We start from the raw sequence: 27,560 nt of genomic DNA, 5'->3' as shown, positions 1-27,560 counted from the left end.
AGGGGAGGATGGGAGAGGGTGGGAAAGAGAGAGAATAAGAATATTTGGTGGGAAGCAGGAGCCTAGAACTATCTAGGTCAATCTAAATTTTAGACTTAAAGGTTAATATAAGAAAGTGTGAACAGATTACTACTTGGTTCTTTAGAAAAGTGAGGTTGAGGATACTATTTTTTTTGAACCCTTATCTTGTGTTAGAATCAATACTATGATTGTGTTGGACACAATACTATGTCTTGATTCCAAGACAGAACACTGGTAAGGGCTAGACAAAAGGGGTTAAGTAATTTACCCAGAGTGCCAGAGGTAAGAAGTGTTTGAGGCTGAATTTAAACCAGAGAATCTCCCATGTCCAGGCCTGGTTCTGTACTATCTATCTGTCCACTGTCTTTTTTCTTAAAGAAGAAAAAGAAAAGGGAAAAGAGTAGGAGAAGATTTTTGACCTAAATATAATAATGTTTATACCTTATATACCATCAAACTTTCATCGGTGACTGGAAAAAATTTACTTAAAACATCCCAAAACAACTACAACAAAAATATTCAAATCGAAAGGAATGAAGTCAAGGTTGTGGCACTCCGATTATTTCCTTCTGTAGCAACTCCCTCTGTCAGATGCAAAGGCAACATCCATTCATACATTTATCCATCCATCCATCCATCCATCCATCCATCCCACTGGACGTATTATATTCACTTTTGAGAACAACATTTTAAGAGTAGCATCAATAAACTTAATAAAATCTATGGGAGGAAGTCTAGGAAGATGATGCAAAGTTATATAACTGAGGAAATGGCTTGAGTTGGGGAATTTTGATTTGTAAAAGGAGGCATAATACCCATTTTTCAAACACATTAGGGGCCATTCTACAGAAGATGATTATATTTCACTTATTTTATGTAGCTCACTTCAATGGAAAGATATTAAAGGGATGCTGATTTCAGCTCAATAAAATGATCAACCAGAACTGTGCTAACATGGATTTATGATTTGACATTCTCTATCAAGAAGGAAATGATTACTGCCTGCCAGAGATATTGGTACGATTCTTCTTTTTTTTTTTTTGCACAGCAAAGGAAGTTGGACACATTATGTTCAAGGTCCTTTCTAATTCTGAATTTAGGCTTTAATATTTCCTTCTACCTCTAAGAAATGATTTCTCATTCTGCATTTCATTCTAATCCTCACACGAATTTAAAAATTTCAATCAAGAATTTAACAAATATTTAGTCAGTATCTTTTTTTATAAATAGCACCTTGGAATTTTGTTAATTTTAGTTTTTTAGATGAAAAGGGAGTCTGAAGTTTTATTTATTCTTTCTATTTGTCCTTTGGCATAATAGAAGCAGAGCAAAATTTTACTTCAAAAAACATATAAAAACATGATTGTAACAGAATTTAACTATAGTCTCTAAAAGTTTTCAGTAGCCTAGGATTATTATGCCTATCATCAAAATAGTTATGAAGAATATAAGTAAATTTTTCTATTTTTGCCTTTTAACAAAGTTGATTTTAGGACAATTTAGTTATAATATTATTTTTATCATTGAATCTTCTTATATGACTATAACTATCTTCTTCTAGAGGAAAAAAAGAGTCCTTCAAATATGCCTAAACTATTTTTCTAGATCTTCCCTTTAAACCACTACATTCTATTATAATTTCCTCTGTATTATGTCCTTTTCTCCTCCCCTCGAAGATTATAAGGCACCTTGAGTAGAAAAAAAAATGGTACTGTTTAGAGTCTCAGCATCAAGTGCAACTGTTTACAGAGTGCGTGCTTAATATTGAACTGAACTTCACTAGTTGTTATAAAATAAAATGAATATTAAGTACTTTGCAAATATAGTAACAACTAATAAATTTCTGATAAAGTATTAAAATGTAATATTCTTAAAATAAATCATGAATTTTAAATTTGAAAAGTCTAAAAATATTATAATTCTTTAACTTGAGAGTGAACATGCATAGAGGATAGAGAGATGGACTTGGTGTTAAATATAACTGTGTCTGAACCTCATCTCTAACACATACTGGTTGTATGACCCTGGAAAAGTCACTTGCTTTTCAATGGCCTCAAGCAACCTTCTAAAGCTATACATTGCAAAATAGTTTCTGATCTGCTTTGGTAGAAAGTTTCCTCTTCAGGAAACTGATAAAATAATAAGTCTGGACCAAAAAAAATTAGCTTGGAAAATAAAAACTTTGAGTTTTCATAACATGAATCTTTCTCTCAAACATTATTTCTATTGAAAATGTGGTAGTTCCTAATGTAATAGATGCTTGGATATAAGTTCTGAGTCTAAAATCACAAATTACATTGTCATTTCTAACTTTATTGTCAACAATTTATCTTTCTAACTTTATTGTCAACAATTTATCTCTCTGCACTTTATTCATATTAAACGTAATGGTCTAATTTCAAAGAACTTCTGAAATAATATCTATGTATACACACAGATATATGTCTCTGTGTACTGAGTGTACATATAGATATACACATAATCAATGAAAATTGAACGGGAAGAATACATTTAAAACTAAATAGCTGATCTGTTAAGAATGGCAATGTGTTGATAGCTATGATGCAAACAAGTTGGTTACTTAAAATTAATCTTATTTCTAATGTGTGATTGGTTAACAAAGCCATATCTTGCTATATTTTTATCTACCATTTCTGGGTTCCAAACTTTATATTTGTATTAAATGCTCTTAACATTTCACTTTTTCAATTATTGCCACTGCATAATGAAATTAAACCTTGATCTCACCTACATTCCATTTCAACTTAAAAAAAAATTGCAGAGCAAAAAACAAATAAATAAATAATAACCTGTTTTTAGAATAGAAACTAGTAAAATCCAGAGGCAAGCAAGTCAATACACATATAGATGGGTGGGAAAAAGGTCCAAGAAAAATAACCCCCAAAATAACAAAAATAAAACTTTATTCTTTTAAATTACATTACAAAGTTCTAGTAATAAATATGATTTCTATTTTTCTTTAGCTGTGGGTTACTGAACAAAGTTCTAATAGGCAGCTATAGAAACTTAAAAGCTGTGGAACTTAAGGCAGGTCACTTAACCTCTGCCTGCTTCAGTCTTCTCAACTGTAAAATGGAGACATAACAATTATATTCTAGGGTTTGAAATAAAATAGTAAACTGACTGGAAACATATTACTGATTGAGTTAGAGAGGATGAAGTGAGGGGGAACCAGTTTCTTCACAATGGCTACTATTTTCTAACTGACTGTGCCTAGAGAGGCTGCTACAAGGAACTGAAACTGCTGAGGGAACCTGAGGCTGCTTATTGGTAACAGAGGACAGAGGACAGAGAAATGCTGCTGGGGGATGCCATCACACACACACACACACACACACACACACACACACACACACACACACACACACACACACACACACACACACAGATACTGATACACAGGGGACTGCTTTGGGGAATCTGCCTATCGATCCCTAAAGATGGCTGATCTATTTCCTAATCTCCTTCCCTCACTCTTTCTCCTGCCACCCTTCTCCTCCCAATTTTACCTCCCCCCTGAGTGAATTATAAAATATTCCAAGTTTCTTTCTCAGGTAAGGGATTTATTGGGATAACAGGATGGGAACCTGAGGTAAGGGGGATAAGGAAGTCCCTAGTCTAATTGGGGTAAAATTGAGAAAATAGTCCAGTCATGAACTGTGACTATTAGACAGGGTGATGGAGGACAATGGCTTTTCAAGATCTTCTTTCTTCTTCTTTAGATTTCTCCTTCTTATCAATTTCAACTGTCCAAAGTCAGAGAACTTCAAGTAACCAAGTCAGCTTCACAGAAGTCAGTCAACTTCAAACTCCAGAGAGCAAATGTGTGTCCCCCAGTAAGAGACCCAGAGACCAAAAAACCCCCTGGTCAACTCCAACTCCTCAGAGCCAGAGAGACCAAGTCCAAAAGCCAAGTTTCTCCTCTCAGAGTGACCAGCCCAAAGCCTCCAGAGAAAAGATAACTTCAGTCCCTGACACAGAGGCACCAAAGAACAACCCCCTCCTCAGCTCCAACTGCTCAGAACCCAAGAGAGACAGAGAGTAAGTTCAAAGGCCCAGTTTCTCCTCTCCCACTGTGTGGCCAGCAAATCCCCAACTCAGCTCCAACTGCCACCAACCTGGGGACATTCTGATGGTATCCTGGGTTTTGCATTTTAGAGCTAGAACTCCAGTCCTGCAAAAACTTTTCTCTCTCATATGTATACCACAATCCTCTCCTTTTATTAGCCAAATAAAATGCAACTTGCATTTTATTTTTAATGCTACTTACCTCATTAATGATAATTTTATCTTAACTCTTTGCTATCTGAAATATACTCTTAACCCCTGCCAAAATAACAAATCCTAAACTCATCTTAGCTATTCTATCTATCTAAATGCTAAGCTAAGAATGGGTCATAGGAAAATGGTTTACGTAGGGGAAGTACATGAACTAGTTTTCATAACACAATAAGTTACATTTTTCCAAATCATTACAATTTCAATAACATATTGAACATGCAAATATTCTAATTCCTAATGTCTATAAATTTACTAAGTAAAATCTCCTGTCACTAACAAATGCTAACCTACAATCATAATACAATGCAACTTTTTATACTACAGACTTCTATGTCTCTACTCCCTTAAGCCTTAAACAAATTCACTAGGCTATTTACTATAGTTAGTAGTTAGATTGTTGGGGTGTATGGGGTGCTCAGAGAAGGGTAGTATCTCTGGTATGGAGGGCTTATCGTGCCCTCCTAGGGCAGCTCTCTAGCCTCTGACCCCCACCTGACACCCAGCTCTCAATTGTGGCTCCCAGTAGTTGCTAGCATGTGGCAGCGGCCACACCCCGGGCAACGGCTTCGACAGCCCGGCCAAACCTTGTGAGGGTAGCCATCGGGTCATCGACCCATGGTGAACCAGGGCTTTGCTCACCCAGCATGTGAAGACTGCTTCCGCTGAACAGACGGAAGAAACCAACGAGAAGGTTCAACGGCTGAGAGGGCGACGCAGCAAAGCACTGTGGAGTGCTTAGGGCGTGTTGGAGCACAAAAGACAACACGGCCATCCAATGCAGCTGAGGAAGTCTCCAGATGTAACAATTTTTCGTGCCACTGGACCCAGGCTTCCAACGCCGAGAGAGTGGGACTGTCTCTGTGCATTGGATTTTCCACTTAAATCTTTTTCACGCACAAGTATCTTTGTGCACACTCATCTATCCTAACTCCGTCCACCCTCTTCAAGACCTGCGGCGATGGGGGAGTGACGACAGGTGGAGGTGACCACTGGCAGTTGTAGTCACGATCCTGCACGTAGGCGGCCCACGGACCAGTGGTCGCTCGGCCCTGTGGGCATCAGGGACATTCGGCAGCATCCTGGGCGACTGAGCAGCCCTCTCTAGGACAGCACTGCTCACCCTAATCAAGGGAGGGGACTAGAAAAGGTGTCCCAAACATTGCCTGCCCTACAAACACCCAGTCAGCACACCGCGGCTGGCGGGTCATCCTTTTAAGCGGTCGAAATAAACTCCTACTAGGAGCATGGAACATTAGGACAACTGGAGTTCCATGCCCCATGTGCCACAAACTTTGCGCCTCAGCCTGATTCTATCCATTTCTTATGTGAAATCACAGAATTTGATGTGGCTCTTTTTATCTTTTTGATCCTTGGTTTTTTCCTGTTGTGTATAGAAAGGAAGTTAGGAACTGTCTACATATAGGAAGTGTTTAAATATATAGGAACAAGCATGAAACATGAGAAGATACTTATGTAGCATTTTTTTGAGGGGCTCCAAAGCCACATGAGGGTCACACCATAGATGAAACTGCACAAAAACAATAGTCATTCTCGATCACCGAGAGACTACCACTAAGTTAGATTGTTAATAAACTTACTCTAAAAGTTAGCGTTAGTAACTTAGACAACTTTACATATGTACATTCTTGTAGATTTCTGTGTCAACTCATGCAGAAAAATCTGTTTGAATTTTCCACAGAAATTTAACATCAGTGTTTTCATTTGTTGTTGTGCATGTTATTTACTTACTCATTCCACGAAATATTTTACTTTGTCATGTAGGATGTGCATGCATAAATATATATGTGATATTCACATGTATGACACTTCCTTACATAACCTTCATGGCCAAAAGTTCCAAATTTCAAAGTTCCAAAGTCCTTCCATGTTCAGTCACTTTGCTTGAAGAAATTTTCTTCCTTTCCACTCTGGTCCTTCATCTGGTCTGCATGCCATTCGCCATCGTCCAGACTTGATTGAAGACTTGTGTTCTTTCAATCATGATCCATTGCAATAATCAGGAACCCAGGAACACACAAACAAAACACGAACATGAGTGCAAGTCAGGTTTTTTACGTATGTGTGCCAGTATGAGTGAAAAGTTACTTTTGCATGGAAGTGTGATGAAATCTTCGTTCGTGCAGAATTTATCTATCTTTTTTTCTTTTTCTTTTTCTTTTTTGCATGGGGGTAAGCATTTGCATTTGTGTACCTCTTCGTGCTTGTGAGTTAGCTCAAACTTGTGTTTTCTTCTTGCATGGGTGTATGCATTATACCTAAGAGTATATTTTTCAAGACTTTAGATATCAAGTTTTCTTTTTTACTCCTTCAAGGAGGTCTATCTTATGGTTACTTTATATATATATATATATATATGTATATATATATTTTTTTTTGACTTGTCATTGTATGTATTACTTGGAGATAGATTTGTTACTATGTCAGGCAGATAATTGTGGCTGCTACTCTTTCAAATGCAAAGTTTTCCTTTCATTTTACTGTGACACTGGCTACATATCTTCAGAGACTACTATATACTTCAGCTTCAGGAGTGCATATCTATTTTGTAATCAATTCAACTTGTGCAGAGCTCTCATTTTCTGTTTTGATGGCTAGTGCTCTCCAGTGCTTTGCTTTGTTCTCAGTAGGCTTACATTCACCAGGCTTGATATTGCTTTCTTCTTGGGCTATTCATGTTGCAGTTCATGACTAGGACTTTTTCTCAGATGTCATCAGTATATGTATCATCATTGATGACATGATCATATTTTATTTCTGGTGAGATATCTGAAACTCTGAAATAATATTTTCCTGGTATACCCTCTCTCCCTCCTTCCTTCCCCTGATATAGACTGTTTTAGGATAAAGTTTGTGAGATATGGATAACCTCTTCCAGTTCTCATCTACAACTTGCTATTAAATTCTTGTTATCACAGATTCATCCAATGTGAATCCATGCTTCTCTAGCATTCTAGATGTTTATGTCTGATCTAGTTATGATGTTGGAATTTTGCTAAGGTTTAGGAGTTTTCCTGTTGAATTACTCGTTCTTTAGCTGTATAACTTATTCTCTCAGCTACCCCAAGACTAGTCTTCTTTCACATAAGGCTTTGTGTAGAATGTTACCCTATGGAACTCCAACTAATCTTGGTTTCACTGTTACAGCATGAATGGTACTTGTCATGTGTTTGAAATTAAGAGACTAGAAATGAAATTTTGTATCTGTATCTCCTTCTCCAGTTCACAAAATGTTTCTCAATACTCACTTTCCCATTCAGAGTCTATCTCTTCATACGCCATGTAATTCAACTTGTCTATGAAATCATTTTCATTGTCAACCCCTAAGCTTGCATAGATTTTTTCCAATGTTATACACAGCTAGTTCTGTGCCCAAAGAGTAACTCCTCATCATTGTATTGGTATGAGTTTGTTTGCACTGGTTCTAGGTATTCTATTTTTTTCACTTGTATCCCACACATCCCCTTCTTCGTCTACCTCTTCATAAAGCTTATAAAACTGATATGGCATTTGTTCTATATCATCTTCCTCCATTATAATCACACCTTCTGGTATACCTTCAGATTCAGTGTCTAAATCTGAATCAGAGTCACTAAATGCAAACCCTATGCTTTTAGGATTTTGTTCGATGCCATGTGAACTCTTGTCAGATGTTGGTAACTCTGGCTTTGCTTTGTGATCTAAGCTTTTGTCACCCTCTTCTGTGTTAATCAAGTCAGTTTCTTTTTGTTTCTCATTGCTATTTTGAATGTCAATTTGAATTGGTAAACTAGATGGTATGAGGTTGTGCAGATCTTCTTCACTATTAATAATCATAGATCCTACTCTAACACTAATCTGGGGTTTATGTTTATCTTCTTTCCCACTTGACTGTGTAGAGATAGGAATCTTTCCCTCTAAGTTATTATTGTCTTCTGGGAATAAGATTTGTACTACTGCATTTCCCCCTGCATCATCAGTAATAGGATGTGTGCCATGTTGCCCCCCACAACATGTATCTGTTTCTGGTTTAGTAGCCAAGGTGTTCATAACTAATGATTCATAACTAATGATAAGGTTGGTGACCTTGCTACCCTCTTCCGGTTGTAACCCAGTTAATTCTTCTTGATTTGATTCATTCCCAATGAAGTCTTCAATGGAACATGAAACTAAACCATGGCAGCTGCTCTGGCTAGATACCCCTGTGCCCCATAGAATGTTGGCACTAACTGAATCCTTGGTTGTTACTAAGTCTGACGTTCCCTCCCCAGATTCCAATTTAACTGAAATTTTACCTCCACTACTTTGAATATGATAATCTTTGTCTTCAAAAGTAATGTCAGCTTCATTATCAGTTTGTTTTTTCTTAACTATAACACTCATTGCTGGATGGAAGGTACTCGCATCTGGATTCGAACGAGATGCATTTACAAAGGGTACCTCTGCCATAAAGTTATTGACAGAATTAACTAAGTTTGGTGGGTCTTCTGTGAATTTTTTTAGAGCCTTGTTATCATTGTCAACAGTAACCTTTAGGGAATTGAATTTATAGGGAATTGAAATTATAGGTTTCTGAATCTGTCACTAACTCTTTCTTAAGTTCTTGTGATTCTTTCTTTCTTTTGCATAATTCAATCCCATTATCCACTCTACACTGGAAAAAGTTTTCAAGGAATGATTTGATTTCCTTTACAGACTTTTCCTATGTGGTTACTATATAGGTCTTATCAAATTCTCTCATCTCCATTGCAATTTGAGATGTTATTTCATTAATTTCCGTTTCTGACTCTTTAATCTGGCTCTGCCTTTCTCTTGCCTTATTGCAATGACTATCATTCACAGAATCACTTTCTCGCACCAATATTACACCATTTCCCAATTTATTTCTACTATTTTTATCTGCAGCCCCATTATTACTATTTCTTCTATCTCCAAGTTCCTGGCTTCATAATTCCTGTTTAATAATCTCCAAATACTTTGGTTTAGCTCCACTTTCATTTGCTTTTTGTATTTCCTTCAGATCAGGAGCCTGTTGATATGATTTCAAGTTGCAGTGTGAACAGCAAGTTGATTTCTTGTACCTAGTACCTGTATTATGTTTGTCTCTGTTACTATTCTTCTGTTTCTTCTTTAAGAAACAGTCTCTGATCAAGTGCCCTTTTCGGTGGTAAAAGAAACACTCCCTAGTTTCCTTTTGAACTGATCTTGCCTGGTAACAAGATTTTTTTCTGGAAAACAGGTTTTGTGTATGTCTTTACTGTGTTTAGATTTTTGATTTCTTCAATTTCCTTCTGCTTTAAATCATTTTCAGTCTTCTCTAACTTCTCCTTAAGATTTTTAACTTCCTTGGAATGATCTGCACTATCTTCATTTAGGTAATCTGCAGCCTCTCTCAATTCTATTAGGGAAACTGAATCATACTTTGGGAAATAGTTCTTAAAGAATGTCCTTAAATTGGGTGTGCAACCCCTCAGAAACTATCTACGTACATGGCCAGCTGTCTCTTCATTGTCTGTTTCTACACCTAAGATTGCCTCTGCCATTTCTGACAGACGGTCAATGTATGTGGCAGGATGTTTCCCATTTTCCTGCCTGATTTTATCAAATTTGGACCATGCACCAGGTTTGGAACAGCACTGTTTGATTGCTTGGTGCAAATCCTCCCTGCATCGTTTGAAATATGACATATAGGTCGGATTGGCAAAATCTAAATCTCTCTCTGTTCTGGGGTAGGCCAACTTGCTAAATTAGTATCAGATCTAGTTTTTTCCACAAATTTCCTTTTTTCATGGGAGCTGAATAATTCTGATAATAGAAATTCCAAATCTTCAAAATCAGGATCAAAGATCCTTATTGGTCTCTTCATCTCCTTGTGGGCTTTAAAGGAATTGTCCACAAATTTTGGAAATCGACGTTTAACAGACTCAAGTTCTTGTGGAGTGAACTGTCTATGGGTCTTAGAGTGAATAGCACCAGCATTTGTTGTTAGCTTGGTGACTTCCTTCAAGGGACATGAGGGTAATTGCAGCCTGGTTCTCATCATCACTGTTATCTTCATTTTCTTGAGGTACTTCCTCTGACTGCTTCATTGTCCTTGTCCATAACTAGATCTAAACCCTTTTCCTTAATGAGTTGTTTAAATAGTGCCTTGATCGTTTTTTCCAAAGTTGTCAATTGCCATAATCGTCTCTGCCTTTAGGGGAACCATAAATCTGTAAATTTTTCTCACTTGGATTAGTGTCCGCAACATAGCCATGAATAGTATGTATACTTGTGCCAGGACTTGCCCTAGAACTAATTCATTTTGGAAGGGTAATTGTAACACAGTCATAGTCAAGTTTCCTACATAATTCACTGTCTCTACTACCATTTGAGTCAGTTTGCTGTAAATAATATTGTAAACCCAATAGCTAGAGAAGGCTGCGATGATCACCACACCACAAACTACCTGTTTAAACATCTTTCCTGCCTGTGGGATTGCTGGGTGCTTGACTTGGGGTGCCACTTGAAATAAAAATACTGAGAGAAAAAGATTACTTATTGAGATAGAGAGGATAAACTGAGGAAACTTCTTACTTCTTGAACTAGAGAGGATCCTAAACAAGAAGGAGAAATCTAACTGAAGAAGAAGGAAGACCTTGAAAAGCCATTATCCTCCATCTCCCTGTCTCAGAGTCACAGTTTGTGACTGAAGTACTCCCTCAAACCTTTCTAAAACCATTCATTTAGATTAGGGGCTTCCTCATCCCCCTTACCTCAGTTTCCCATCCTGTTATCCCAATAAACCCCTTATCTGAGAAAGAAACTTGGAATATTTTATAATTCACTCGGGGGGAGAGGGAAAATTGGGAAGAGAAGGGTGGCAGTTAGAGCAAGGAGGAGGGAGTGAGGGAGGAAGATTAGGAAATAGATCAGCCATCATTAGGGATCAATAGGTAGATTCCTCAAAGCAGTCCCCTGTATACCAGCATCCCTATGTGTGTGACATCCCCCAGCAGCATTTCTCTGTCCTCCATTACCAATAAGCAGCCTCTCTAGTAAAAGCCTCTCTAGACACAGCCAGCCAGATAGAGAACAGCAGCCACTGGTGAAGAAACAGGTTCACCTCAGTTTGTCCTCTATAGTTAAAGAAGTAATAAGTTTCCTTCAGTTTATTTCTTTCTTTCATTCTTTCTTTCTTTTCTCTCTCATATCTATACCACAGGTTGTTGTCAGGATCAAATGAGATAACATTTGCAAAATGCTTAGTTTAGTACAACCTCTGGCTTATACTGTTCCTTTTCCCTTGTTCCTTAAGGGAAAACTATATAATTCTTGTGTGTTCTTGTCTAATGCTATAAATAGCCATTTGCTTAAAAAGAATAGAAAATTAAGTACAAAGTATAAGGTCCTGACAATAAGAATATACTTTAGGAAACTACTACACAGGAACTAGAGGTTAGTTAAAACTTATCAATTCTCAGGATATCTTTATTCATAATACAACTTAAGAATTCAGTCCAACAAAAATTACTGTTACTTTGAAGCAAAAAAAAAAAAGAGCAATATAACACCTATGTAACTTAAATTTGTTATTTACATGAATACCTAGTAGTTATAATTCACATTCATCTATCTTGATAGCTATGAAGAACTCCTACATTAAAATTAGTTAACAGGGGAAATTTCTTTAAAGTTTTTACTAAACATATTAAATAACATTAAAATATAAGACACTTTAAATAAGCTCATCAAAAAAGCTACAAAATGTATTAAAAAGTCACATACCTCAGGTATAACCTCTTCTGAGGCTGAGAAGAAGTAGGTATAAACAATTAATTCTGAAGCAACTTCTATGTATTTCTCCTATAGAAACATTTAAAATAGAAAAAAAATAAGCCTGTTATTTCGTATTTTTTGTGGGTACATATAAACTCTATATGTTAAAAGATATTACTATTATAAATTACATTGAGATTAAAGTATAATTAGATCTTCCAACTGATTACTTTTAAACTACTTAGGGCAAGAGAATCTCAAAGTTATCCATCCAAAACAAGCATTTAAAAATTTAAAACAACTGAATTATTACAATGTTTCATAAAACACATGCCAAATTTACTTCACTTTAATCCCATTTTAAAATTCATAATCAGTATTTAATCAGTATTTAAGTCAACATAAACATGTGTATTGAGAGACAAATATTTACTTAACTCATAAATGAGAACAAATTCAATCCAACAATCTAAAACAGGGAAGAAGGACATGAATAAAGAGATTCATGAGTTAATTTAAAATGAGATAGCAATGATACAGGACAATTTCGAGGGACTTGGGAGAAAGAATGCTATCCACATCCAGAGAAAGAACTGTGGTAGTAGAAACACAGAAGAAAAACATTTCCTTGATCACATGGTTCGATGGGGATATGATTGGGATGTAGACTCTAAATGATCACTCCATTGCAAATATTAATAATATAGAAATGTCTTGATCAATGATACATGTAAAACCTAGTTGAACTGCTTGTTGGCTACAGGAGGGGGGAGGAAAAAGGGGAGGGAAATAATATGAATCAAGTAACCATGGAAAAATATTCTAAATTAATAAATAAATTAATTAAAAATGAAGAAAAATTAAAAATTGAAATGGATGTATAGTGACCATCACAAAGTCATTAACTGGATCACTCCAGATAAACAAATAAGTAGATGATGTTTTGGTTTTTCAGAAAGTGATTCATCTTTAAAGAAGTTGTCTCCTAAATTCAAGTATGGTATCAACCTTGAAATAGCCTTTTAAAACCAAAACGTTGAGTACACTTTGCTACAAATGTGAGATCAAAGATCTGCCACAAGTCTCACAGATTTATAAGCCCCAATTTCCCATGCATTGTTTTTCCCAAAAAAATAGCTCCATTAAGAGGCCTAAACATTAACACATCATCAAATCAGACAGTATTTATATATTCTGATCACAAAATTTATTAATGACTCCCTCAAGTCCTTCTCAATCAATTTTATCTCTGAGTTAAATACAAACTCATACTTAAAATATTCTTCTTAGATGGAAATGATAGAATGTTTTCTGGTTCTTCTCTTATATACTGAACTGATACTTTTTCGTACCTTATCAAAGCTCCCCTTCAACTTCTTGCTTTCAACCCTGGATATCCCACAATTACATTTAGAACTTTGTTGTTTTCCCTCCAAACTCATTCAGGATACTATCCTATATTTTTGGTTACTTCCTGGATCTGTTCTACCTCAAAATCAACTTATGCCTATTATAGTCAAATAATAGCTGATATGTTGAAACCCAAATTGTTATAAGTATAACTGATCTAATGTTGGTATTGAGTATTGATAGCCAACTGGTAATGCCCAACTGTTATAATCAACTAAAGCTGTCAGGGGTTAAACTATTTGTAAGGCAGTAGATGGAAGACTGAAATCAGCTTAATACAACTCTTATTTATTTCTAATAGAAGTAGGGAGAGGAATATAGGAAATAGGAAAGTAGGAGTTAGGAATAGGACAGGAATCTCTTAACCTTATTCTAATATTTCTATATAATCTCCCTCCTCCAAAACTGCCTCCTTTCTTTACAACTTCTTATCTACAAAGTAGACCTCTTTAAAAAACTCTAAGCTATCTATAATAATATTTCTAACTAACTATGCTATGAACTCCTAAAGTAATATATAAAATCTTCAGAGAAACTGTGAAGAGAAACTTTTCTTCTCCAAAGTAAGAGAAGAAAAGGCCTCTGACTGCTAGTTCTCCATCAACTCAAATCTGCCTGTCCCAGTTGACACAATCAGTTCTCTAGCTCCCCCTCTGGTTTTGAGGAAAAATGCTCTCAGCAAAACACTCGCATGTCTGTTTATCTCCAATTCTCAAAGTAAAGATCTAAAAAGTCACTAATAGATCTTCAGCAACCTGCTTTCAAGGAAGCCAGAGAGACTAGACCCAGAACTCCAACTGCCTCTTTCTTTTATCAAGAGACCTCTTAAAGTGACGGAGGGAGAGAATTATCTGCTCGGGTTTCTTAAAGGAGACAGCATTATATTTCTAAACCTTCCTTTAACATAACATTTCTGTTCTTAATAAGACAGAATAAACTAAATAAAATTCCTTATAGTAATATGCCCTAGCTGTGTGATCCTGGGCAAGTCACTTAACCCCCATTGCCTAGCCCTTACTGCTCTTCTGCCATGGAACCAATATTGTAAATCTTAAAATTTCTCAGACTTGTGAGTGTTAAAAATTCTCACTCTACCTTAGAACACTTGGTTAAGACCATTCCCCATTTTAAACAATAAAGGTACTTGATCAGGAATGTGAGAACTCTAACATTACTCCACCCATACTTAAGCATACTTTAGGGGAAGATAAAGTTGTAAACTCCTTACTGAACAATGAAAAGTACTTAACTCATACTTATAGTGAGGCAAAAGCCCTTAAGCTAAGTCTATTTTTAGAGCTAATACAAAACGGGTGCTAAGTACCGATGATGGTCAAATTAATCACTAAAAGGTCAGGCAACTTGCAAACTTGCAAGGGACAAGCTTAACAAAAGAGGTGTGAAGTTTTAGTCTACTCAGGTGTGAACTTACTCAGAAGTTTTAGTCTGCCCAGAGAAGTTGAGAACTAAAGAAGATGTGAATTAAGAATGGTCAGTCCTGTGAAAACATCTACTGTGATTGGTAGATGTGAGAACTTAGGGGAGGTGATACAGGAGAAAATTCTCTTTAAAAGGAGGTCAGAAAGACCTCTAGGGGTGCAGTTTGCCAAAGCTGAATTGGATGGCTCAGTGGCTGAATTTAGTGGAGCTGAGGAGCTAAACTGATGGGTCTCTCTGAACACTAGAATTTTCCTTGGAAGGATCTTGTGGTGAGTGATTAAAGACTGACTAGTCTCTCTTAAGGCTTAAAGCCTAGGCTGGCCTAGGCTTTTTCCTACTATTCCCTCTTACTCTGTTTCTCTCCCCTTCATTAATTCCTTTATTTGTATTAATTAAAAATCTCCATAAAACCCAGCTGACTTGGGTATTTCATATTTGGGAATTTTTCCCATGACGACCACTTTATTTTTGATTTAACACAAGACACTGTCTTGAAACCATATTTTCGCAGTCACAGTTTATACAACCACTCTTTTGTATGTCACAATATACAGTATTGATTCTAAAACAGAAGGTAAGGGTTTAAAAAAAAATCAACTCATGCATCATTAAATTAATGATCCTCTCACCTCTCTCTTCTTACAAACAAGGTAGCTCTTATAATTATTTTTTCCTCATTTTTTATCAATGACACGATCACTACTATTCTCTTACTCACAAAAGCTTGAAATCACAGAATTATCCAAATCTGCTTTCATCTCTCACCTTGTCAACAACCTTGATCATATTTCCCTTTGAAATATCCATAATAAGATTAATACCTTTTTTTACCTTTGTTTACACAGAAATGAAAACCAAAATTTTCATACCACCATTACCTTGCAAACTAAATTACTAAGATTCATAATTTCCTACAATTGACATCTCCAGAATTCTGATCTACTTTATATATAGATATTAGACAAATCTTTCTAACCTAACAATTTCATTATGTAACTCCCATGTTCAAGAATTTGAACTAACCTGTCCAAGAAAAAATCTTGTACAAACGTTAAGACTTCAATTGAAACTTTTAGACTTTGTTTTTGAGATCCCTCCCAGTCTCACATCCACCCTTCATATGATAACTTACATCTGTATTATAGTGGGGTAAAACTTAATCCCCAAATTGTCAGAATTTCAAAGGATTTTGGAGACCATCCAAATCCAACTGGTACCTGAGAAGGAATTCCTCTATAGTACAACATATTTGTATCACCCTTTGCTTGAAGATACCCAATTTCCTCTCATGACAGCCCATTCCACATTTGGTCAGCTCTAATTGATAGGAAGATAGATGTTCAATTAAATGACCAATACAACACTTCCATACATTACTGCTAGCCTAGTTCTGCCCTCTGGTACCAAGCTGAACACACTTAAATATTCTTCATAATCATAAATAAGAATTAAGAGAAACATAAAAGGTTATCTACTACAACTTCCAAATTTTATAAATGTAAACCTTTAGATTTTTCCCTATTAAATTTAATCTAGATTCAGCCTAATTTTTAAAATCTGAGATCTTTTTATAGCCTTAATCTGTCATCCAGTCATCTTTCTGTGATTTATGTCATCTTTCAAGCTGATAAGCATGACAACTATACTTTCATCCAAGTCATCTATTTAAAATATTTAAACAAAATTTTAATTTTAAAAAAGATTATACCACACAGGGTCAAACACAGTTCCCAAAGGAACATCAATTAAAGATTTCCAGACACTAAACTAGTTAAGAATTCATCAAACTATAATATCTTTTAATCCATATCTCTCCATTTAATGGGCAAGAATACCATTTACTTTTTTAGTTGTGTTAGTAAAATCTATGTAACTGGATTTACAGCATTCTCCTTATCAAACTAGGCTAGTGACCCTGTTAAAAAAGAAAATTACATTAGTCTGATATAACCTTTTCTTGATGCTACTTTCATTTATGGTCAATAACTATCTTTAATAAAAAATTTAAGAATTTTGTCAGTAATTAAAATCAAGTACATTTGTTTATAGTTTATAGATTCACATTCTTCTTATAATCTATCTTGTTTTCAAAATTAGAACAAAATTTGCCTTCCTCACTTCTACAAAATCTTTCTTCATTTCTATAATCTTTCAAAGATCACTAATAATACCTGAGCAAAAATATATGCCAAAGACTTTGCCCAGAGACTTATTATTTGGGTCTAGTTTCTTGAATTCATCTCTCTTATTATGAGCCTACTTCTTTTGCATGTCAACTCATTATTTACCATCTTTGGTCTTTCTCTTCTAATTCAAAGATTATTTTCTTTGTAAAAGAATATAGTAAAGACAGTTCTGGATACTTGCCATCATGAATTATAGTTAGGTAGAATTATATGGACATAAAGATGAAATATATAAATATAATTAGATGGAATTATATATTTCCCCCCAAGCAGCAATCTTGTTCTTCCTTTTTTCAATATGTCTAAATGAAAAATAAAAACAAAGGCCTAGCTTTTATGGCTCATTTTGAGCTTTAGTGCTTCTGATATTATCTCATCTTGCTTTGTTATGTATATTATAAAACCTTGCCTTCACCTTTTGTACATAACTCCTAAAAAATCTAAGTTGGTCAACAAATTCTCAAATTTCCAGTTTTTAAAAACAACTATTCCTTCCTAATTTTGCTTTGTATTTTCAGAATTTTGTCCTTGAGAGCTTTTCATCTTTTCTAAGCTGACATTCACTGTAGAATTTTAGGAGATTGGATTATAAAACCTTTGAAATCTGCATTTTTTTTTTTTACAGCTAGAATAGATAGTAATCTCAACCCTATCTTTCCTTGTCTTCTTATTACAAATTCTGAAATGGAATGGCCACATCTTACTTTCTCTGCTTAAACAGCCTATTGTTCCTTGCTAGTGAGTGTCATTTCTTTTTTTTTTAAACCCTTACCTTCCATCTTGGAATCAATACTGTATATTGGTTCCAGGGCTAGGCAATGGGGGTTAAATGATTTGACACACAGCTAGGAAGTCTCTGAGTCCAGATTTAAACCCAAAACCTCCCATTTCTAAGCCTAGCTCTAAATCCACTGAACCACCCAGCTGCCCAAATGTCATTTCTAAAAGAGCAATTACTCTCACTAGTTCCTCCAGCTTTTTAAAGGAACAAATATTATTACAACAAACCACATATTATTATCCTAAATTCTAGTCACTCTTTTTCTCTCCAATTCTAACTACCTAAAATTATTTCAAAATAAATGGTTCATAGATATCTCAAACTTTACATGTCCAAAAACAAAATAAAACAAAAAAACAATCCTCACTATTTTCCCCATAAAATCTATCTCTTCTCTCTTCCATTTTAGTCAAAAGTATCACTGACCTTCCAGTAATCCCTCATCCCTCACTCATTAGAACCACAGAGCAAAAGATCGGGTTAAGTCCTATCATTTCTATAATATTAGCTCTTGCATGAAGGCCCCTGTCTCTACTCTCACAGCCACCACCTCAGTTGAGATCCTTATAACATATCTAGACTATTGCAACAGCTTCCTAATCATTCTACCACCCTTAAATCTCTTCCTTATTCTAATTCATACTTTACATAGAGGAAAAAGTGATTTTATCAAAGCAGGGGAAGCAAGGATATGTATCACCTCCCTCCCAAATATATATACATAATAAATTTCAGTGGCTCTCTAGTTATCCCTGTAACATCAGATATAAACTTCCTATTGTTCTTCACAGCTTCACCTCATCCTACCTTTTCTCCCATATTAGTCAATATTCTTGCTACACACTCTTATGTTTCAGCCTTGTTGGCCTTCTTGCTCCTAATGAACAAACTCCCTTCCTGGATGCTTTGCATGGAAAGGAAACTAGAACTAGTTCTGGACTTTCTGCCACTGTGTTGGAACAAGCAACAGTGGGAAGATTAGAGAGAGAAGAAAGTGACAAGACTGACAGTTGGTGGGGGGAGGGGCAACTGGGAGTGGCAGTTGGTCTTGTGACTAGAGAGCTTCCTTCCTGGCACTGGAGGTGGGAGGGCCTTTGGCTTCCCAGTCTAGAGAGTGCTTCTATTTTCTTCAGCCTGAAGACAGGCCCAACCAGCTCTGAAAGTCAGAACTGTTCTTATTGCTTGCTGTCTACTGCTATGATTTTGAAATTAAGAAAACTAGCACAGAGATAGTGTAGACAGGAATAAGAGAAACACTCCACCAGCCTGTGAGGCCTGGTCTCAGCTCCAAAGCTGAGAAAGACTCCAACCTTAGTTAGGGACATCCCTTTTCCCTTTGCCCTGATACCTCTCCAATCCGAACTGGTTATTAAAATTTATCTTATTTGAATATCACAGTCAGATAAGTGGGCTATCTTTTCTGGGGCATAGAGGAAGCTGAACCTCAGTTCAGTCATCCAATTAAAATCGTTCCTTATCAGAACCCTGCTGGGTGATCAAAGCCTGGGGAAAGGCTTGTCCCTCAGGAGGGTCTGTGTTTACCAGCTCTGGGGCAACTTTGGCAGCAATCCAGGAAGAAGACATCCCCGCCAGCTATCATAAGTGGCTCATTTCTTGGACACCCCATTTTGTTGAAAATATAGCTTCTCGGCAGGGGGCATCTCTCTCTTTTGCCTCACCGGCAGCCATATTCCCTCTCATCCTTCAACTCCTCCATTCCTTGCTACAAACCTTCTGTATCCCCTGTTCTTCATATCCACCCATCTTTCCCTATAAATATCCTATAAATATTACTGTTTTTGGAGAGCCAGGTAGGAGAATACCTAATTAAAATAAGATAATCTTCAATGAACAGAAGAGAAATAGCTACCCTGTAATTAGTCAATAACTTTCATTGAGTGGAGAAACATCAGAGTAAAGAAATTAGTAAAAAAGTAACTTCTCAAGTTAAAAAATGAAGTTTTAAATTCTCAGCACTTCTCAACAAGTCTGAAAAGTTTTAATAAGTCCACCTTGTTCAACATTTTAGAAGAGATATGACTTTAAATGACCAAGGAGATGTCTTTTTCAAAGACCCATCTGCTTGGTTTTTATGTAGTCACTTATTATATATTTTTTAAGTCTTGTCACTTTCTTCTCTCTCTAATCTTCCCACTATTGCTTGTTCCAACAAAGTGGCAGAAAGTCCAGAACTAGTTCTAGTTTCCTTTCCACAGCACCTGTTGTCCAACGGTTGAAATTCTCTCCCTCTTAACCTCTACAGCTCTTGGAACTCTTGGTTTCCTTCAAGACTCGATTCAAATGACATCTTCTATAGGTCACTTTTCCTGATCCCCTCAGCTGTTGTCTTTTCTTTCTCATAACAAATTATCTCATATTTGCTTTGTGCATGTTTTATATATGCTTATTTATTTCATCTCCCTGGTAGAAAATAAGCTTCTTGAAGAGAGGAGATTTGTATCTCTTCAGTGCCTAGCATGGTATCTGGTACAAATTAAATGCTTAAGTAAGCACCTATTCGTTGTTTGATTGTTATGCTTTTGGATATAGTATATATCAACAGAAGTCCTCCATCCCAACAGCCTGCATACCAAGATTATGTTATCCCAAACTCTTCCTCTACTTTCTCTCTCTAAGGGGTCAGTAGTATACTTCAAAAACACAAGCAATTCCCTAAATGGGAGAATAGTCAATCTGCCCAAGTAAAGGAAAAGTATTTCCTCATTTCTAAGATAAGCAAAAGCCAAAAATAATGGAAATCAAGAAAATAGTCTTACTCTAACTTATAGGGCTGAATAAATTAAAAGTTAAAAGCAAGCATATTAACTAACAATCATAAAAAAGAGGAGTACTTGGTATACTGATACAACAAGATTAAGTTAGTTAAGCAATAGGAATAAAGAACTCTGGCTCTGTAGTCAAATGCTTGGGTTCAAATCACATCTCTACTGATTAACATGTGTGATCCTGGGCAACTGACATAATAGCATCCACAGACTTCAATTTTCTCATATGAAGAATAAGAGTATTGTACCAATTTGCCTTTACAATAATTTTCCATAAAGATTTTATAACCTTAGGAAACAGATCAGCTACTTAATACTTACAAAACCTATTTTCAGCTCTTCCAAAAATGTGAAGCAAGAAATTAGATCCTAATATTTAAGAAAAGTCTATAAATGCATACATTTTATAATGCCTAGTTTTCTAAATATCTAGAATCAAGATTTCTTGCAAGGATATTTAGAATTCAGTATGCTGTAATAAACGACTTACTCAAAAGGTGACACAACAAGTTTTAACTTGGTATTCAAAATATATCTTCATTTCAAACCTTTAAAGGTGACTCTCCTCCAACATAAAGAAATAGTACACGATGCCTCTTCTTCACATGCTCAAACATCTGTTGACTTGGAAGTGGACGGATTAGAGCCCTGTATTTAAAAAGGCAATTTTTCTTTTAAATGTAAAATAAGACCCAATTTTCAACTAACAAATGATTGCTATTTATATTAAAATGATTTGCATGTTATAGTGCTTCACAATTATCCAAGGATTTTTAAAAGACTTTAATACGTCTAAAAACTAACAAAACAAAAGAAGTCATTTGAAACATGTTTTGAAATGTTTGTATCACCCAGTATGTGTGTATTTGTGTGCACAGACATACACATTAATGCACATACATGTAAGACTGAACTATGGGTAACACAACTAAGGCCTTTATATTTAAAAGAAATAAAGGAAATCTATTTTGCTCCATTTAAAATGTCAACACAGTTTAAAATATTTTAGTTCATTTTATAGCCAAAATTAATTCACTATTTTAAATAAATGTTAAAATAAAAAGGGAAGTGAAATAATTATATTGTTGTATATACTAAAATTATATGGCTCACTTATAGTTAAAAATAATAGCTCACTTGATTATATTTTATTGACACTTATTAACATAAGAAATATTATTCCAATTCTTACTGTTTCTAGGAAGGACTATCACAATACAAAGATCCAAAGAATTTTAATAAATGCATGGGAAATAATAAGCAAACATAACCAAAATGACTTAAACAATACTTGATTTAAGACAATCACTATAAAGTAATTAATATTTTAGTTTTTATTTTATTACTGTACTTTTAAAAATTATAATTTTTTTCAAAATAATACATTAGGTACAATGTGATATTTAAAATAGATATTATTTTTTAAATTTCATATTAAATGGACTTTATTATGGACATATTAATGGACTTAACGGAAAAACTAATGTAAGATGAATACTCTTCTGGAACTCACCTTTCTTTACCCTACCCACTCACTGTAAAATAATGATAATGATAATAATAATAATAATAGCTCATATTTCTTTAAACACTTGATAGATATGCAAAAAGTTTCATTGTATATTAACTCATTTGATTCTCAGAATAACCTTGGAAGTTAAGTGCTATTCTTATCCTTTTACATATGAAGAAATCGAGGCAGACAAAGATGAAGTGACTTGCCCAATTTATGTGGGGTAGAATTTGAGCTCTTTGGTGTCCCTGATTCAAAGGCCATTACTATAAACTATGCATAATATAGAATTTGAAATTTTCCCACCTACAAATTTTAGAAAGAGAATGTTTTTAAAATTCGATGTGTTTAAAAAATAGGCAGTTCTCTAAAAGAAGTATTGCACCATTCTGCCTTCCATTTGTTTTTCTCTAATAATTAGCTAGACAATGATGCAACTACAGAAGTTATTTTTAACATTTTTATTGCAATACTTTCACTACTAGTTACATCAGCAGAATCTCATTATTTTCCATGGAAACTTGTACAACCACCCAAAAAAATACCCCAACCAAAAAAATTCCTTATGAGTCTCAATGATTTGTATTTTAAAATGCTTATGCAATCATCTAGCAAATATTTTTTAAAATTATTCAAGTGAAAAAATATTATGAAGGAATTCATAGTAAAAAAAATTAAAAATTAAATTGCTGAAGTGGAGTCAGGCTATACCTAAAAACTTTCCTTAATAATTTGTCCTAAAATATTTGGATATTGCTATATTCAATTTCCCTAAACTCTGTAGACAAAAGTTATCAAAATATAAAAATGTTTAGCTTGCTAAAATCACTTTCCCTTGTAGATTATTAATCTATTCTTTTCTCCCTTCCTCAAAACTTATCAGTAGTAAATAATATTTATTAATCTTCAATCTCTCCCTGTCTACTTGCTGCTTCCCTGTTGTCTATAAACATGTCCATGCTGTCTGATAGGTATATCTTTCCTCATTTCCCTATCTAAACTCCATCTATAATTCACTTAACTTAATCCACACCTCTGATTTGTTGAGAATCATCTTCCTGCTGAGATTCCAGGCCTCCTTAAAACTCCTTAATCTATTCTAATTCCCAGGGTCTATTCTAAATACACTATGCTAATTAATAATCCTATTAGTTATAATTAAGTTACTATCTCTGTATATCTCTTCTAGCTTTGAATCCATTAAATTTCTTTTTCTTTTTAAACATTTACCTCCCATCTTAGAATCAATACTGCATATTGGTTCAAGGCTGAAGAGTGGTAAGGGCTAGGCAATGGGGGTTAAGGGACTTGCCCAGGGTCACATAAATTTAACATAGTTCTCTCACTCTGCCAACTGACAGCTTTCTAGGCCTAGGTTACGCTTCTGGGCCTAAGACAGGCCTTAAAAATGGCCTGCTTCTGTCTGCAGCCACACAGAGGAAAACACAGTCTCTTTCTCCTTTCTGTTGGTCTTCTCCACAACCTGCTTCTTCTTTCAACTGCCACTCAGTTTTTCAGTTTCCCAGAAAACTAGCTTCCTCCCAAGGCAAACACACCTCCAGGAGAGTTGGCAGTTGGATTCCAACAGACTACAAGCTCCTCAGGATTCCTGCTATGCCTTAAAGATAATCTGACCCTATCCTTAACTACTAAGATCCCAATTACCCCAAAAGGCTTATTTTTAATGTCAATATCCTCAATTCTCTCTTAGGTTCCTTGAAGTCTCATCTAAAATCCTCCCTTTCTAAAGAATCTTTTCCTGATCCTCCTTAATGCTATTGCTTCCACTCTGCTGATTATCTCTAATTTATACTGTATGTATCTTATTTGTGCATTGTTTACATGTTGGCTTCCCCATAATACTATAGGAGTTCTTCAGTCCTAATATTTTGATATCACATGACTGAAAATTCTGAACTTCCTCCTGCAATACAATTCTAATTATGCCTATAACATCTCTCCACCTTGATTTCCTGTAAACCTTAAAATTCCTTAGACTTATAAATGTTGGAAATTTCACCATTGGGAAATTTCATCCTTGGAAAATTTCTTACTGATAGTCTATTGGAATGTGAACCCCATTGGCATGGGAGGTTCCTCCTCCTCCCTTCTTAAGATTACTTTAGGACAGAAACCTTTTGCTGAACAATGGAAAGGACTTTGACCTATGCTTAAGCATAGAACAGGAATTTCTTTGAGTCATGATTGATTTTAGAATTGATACAATGGAGATACTTGGAATCAATTTCCACCCTACTCAGTCCTAACAGGTTTGAGTAAGGGCTGCAGCCTAGATCAAAATTTAATTATTCCAATCTCTACCCTACTCAGGTTAACAGGATTTAGGAAGGGCTGTAGCAAAGGATCAAAGATTTAATTATTTGAAAATATGACCTTCATCAGACATGTGCAAAGCCAGAGACCTCTGGGCGGTCCTGGGTTAAGCTAGAGCCTCCATTGGCACAGGGAAATTGATGGACAGTGATTGGTAGATGTGAGAACTGAGGGGAGGGAACTTGGATGGTTTCCTTAAAGATAGAGGGGTCTGAAGACTCAGAGAGGGGGTTGAGGAGTTTGTCTGAGTGGTTGGAGTGTGCTCTGAGAAGCTTGCTCTGAAGGAAGCTGAAGGAAGCCTTTGAGACTGTTTCTCCATTTTGGTCACGTGAGTAATAGGGACTGATCTCTTTTCTTTGCCCCAGCTATCTAAGGGCTTGGGCCTTTTGGCCCAGCCTAAACAGAGGGGGTATTTAAGCCCTATTCCCTTCTCTCCCCTTTCGCTCTCTCTCTCTCTCTCTCTCTCTCTCTCTCTCTCTCTCTCTCTCTCTCTCTCTCTCTCTCTCTCTCTATCTCTATCTCTAATTCCTTTCTTCCTCCTGTTTGTTATTAAACTCTATAAAAGGCTGACGGCTGATTTGAGTTTTCATTTAGGAATTACATAGCTGAATTCCTTGGCGACCTTAAATTAATATATATATCAGTCTTTTAAAGTGATTTCCTTGTCACATTGTGGCTGACCACACGGGAGTCTAAAGAATCCTCTCAATAAACTTCTGAAATTCCTTGCCTTTTTACTATACCGTCTCACCACTTAGTCCCCTTTTTTTTAACAAAAAACTTGGCTTAAAGACACAGCTGCTAGAACACGTGAGTATAAAAAACTTTTTCTCTCTTCTCTTTTCTCCTTAAGTTAAATTGGAATCAGCAGTTTTTTTCTTTTTCTTCCCTTTAATCTTAAGGGACAGCTGGGTAGCTCAGCGGATTGAGAGCCAGGCCTAGAGACAGAAGGTCCTGAGTTCAAATCGGACCTCGGATACTTCCCAGCTGTGTGACTCTGATAGACAGAAAACAGCTGTTTTAAATTTCAGCAACAGGACTCTAAAGTCCTGGCTGGAAGAGCTGTTTCTAAATATCCTTTCCCTTAAGGAACAACTTCCTGGATTAGGGGAAAAAAAAAAAACCTTGTGGAAAGTTTGTGGCTTTGCCCTGCTCCCCACGTGTTTTGTGAAATTACAAAATATATATTAAAAAACGAGTACTACATTCTTTGACAATTATATGGCAGCTGAAGAAGTAGGGGCATTGAGGAATGCAGGATACCTCCAAATTTTTATATTAATAGGTACTGTCATTTTTGTACTCCTCAATACTATATTTAGAGATGCTAAAATAAAAAAAATTGAGGATAAAATAAAAAAATGAGGATAAAATAGAAAATATTGAGGATAAAATAGAAAATATTGAGGCTAAAATAGGAAATATTGAGGATAAAATAGGAAATATGGAGGATAAAATGGGAAATATTGAGGATAAAATAGAAAAAAATTGAGGCTAAAATAGGAAATATTGAGGATAAAATAGGAAATATGGAGGATAAAATGGGAAATATGGAGGATAAAATAGGAAATATGGAGGATAAAATGGGAAATATGGAGGATAAAATAGGAAAATTTGAGGATAAAATGCAAGCCCAATTAGAAGATCTAAAAAGTTTCTTACAGGATCAATTGGCAAACAACCACTCTACCAGAAACAGACCTGTTTCTGAACCTTTGAATGAGGAAATTTCCTTCCCTGAAATAGAGATGGAAAACACCTTCCCTATAGCCCAGTTAACAGACTGCTTCTCTCGTGCAGTGCAAATCTTGACTGAATTTAATCCCCAAAACCCTTCCCCTGCAATCCCAGTTTCTCATGTTCCCTCTCCTACAGAAAACCAAATTCCAACGCAAGGGAGATCTTGTCCTCCTAGAGAAACCTGTCCTTGTCAAACTGACCCACAGGTACAAAATTCAACTAGAGGCCTGTTTCCTCTAAGAGAAGTACCTGAAATAGGACGGAATGGGGATGTGGTGACCTTAAGACATAGGATACCGTTTACTCCCCAAGAAATAAATGAATTTACACAAAATATCCCCACATATGAACAAGATCCTTTTCTAGTAACAAAAAAGATGGGAGACATATTTTTTTCAGTATAATCCGTCTTACAAGGACGTGGAGAACTTACTACAGGCTCTTTTAAGTGAACGTGAAAAAAATAAAATAATTGCTCATGTCAACAAAACCCGGGGGCGTAATACAGCACATTGGCCATCTCAGGATCCCGAATGGGACTATAACAATCCTGAGGATTATCTACAACTATACCGTTGTAGAGAGGCCATCCTCACGGCCATGAAGGAATGTGCAGACAGTACAGATAAGTGGATGGAACTGGAAAAAATTAAGCAAAAGGAAGAAGAATCACCGTCCAGATTTATGGATAGAATTATCGAGTTTGGGGACAGATACTTAGATTGGGACTTAACTAAAGAGAGTAGTTTAAGACAAGTTAGAAGAATCTTTGTAAATAACTCTTGCAAAGCAATTAAGAATTATTTTAGAACACAATGCCCAAGATGGTCAGATATGGACCTTGAAGAATTGCGAAAAACAGCTATATATGTTTTAAAGGGAAACAAGGAAAAGGAGGAAGAAAATAATGATGACATGGAGGAAATGAAAAAAATGAGATATTTAATAGATAGGATGACTAAATTAGAAAGTGGGCATGATAATGAACCAACGACAATTGCCCCTCTCCAGAAATCCAATTATCAATCCATTACTTGCCACTTCTGTGAGAAGAAGGGCCACAAAATGATGGAATGTAGAACCTTTCTTAAGATGTTTGGAAGGAATACACAGTTTAATAATAGTTTTAGAAATAATAACTATAGAAATTATGATAATGGTTATAGAAACCAGAATTCTAGAAATTATAATAATGACTATGGAAATAACTATAATGAATATAGAAATAAGAACTTTAGAAACCAGAATTATAGAAATAGGAATTGGGAAATTAATGACAATGCTCAAATTGA

At 35.6% G+C, this 27,560-nt stretch overlaps 1 protein-coding gene across 5 annotated transcripts in view; it reads right to left on the bottom strand.

Moving 5' to 3' along the window:
- The window catches only part of TMX3 (thioredoxin related transmembrane protein 3), a 127,810-nt gene that overhangs the window by 40,486 nt on the left and 59,764 nt on the right, over positions 1-27,560 (bottom strand). For all 5 annotated transcript variants that reach the window (XM_016431706.2, XM_056823606.1, XM_007487772.3 and 2 more), the window contains 2 exons: positions 21,230-21,329; positions 12,088-12,165 (listed from right to left, as the gene is read on the bottom strand). In XM_016431706.2, the coding sequence (XP_016287192.1) occupies positions 12,088-12,165; positions 21,230-21,329 (178 nt within the window). The remainder of the gene's footprint in view (positions 1-12,087; positions 12,166-21,229; positions 21,330-27,560) is intronic.

Source organism: Monodelphis domestica, chromosome 3 (genome assembly GCF_027887165.1).
Source record: "Monodelphis domestica isolate mMonDom1 chromosome 3, mMonDom1.pri, whole genome shotgun sequence".
In the NCBI taxonomy this organism is placed as follows: Eukaryota; Metazoa; Chordata; class Mammalia; order Didelphimorphia; family Didelphidae; genus Monodelphis; species Monodelphis domestica.
The sequence above is the reverse complement of the archived record's forward strand: the minus strand, read 5'-3'. Positions and strand labels throughout refer to the sequence as shown.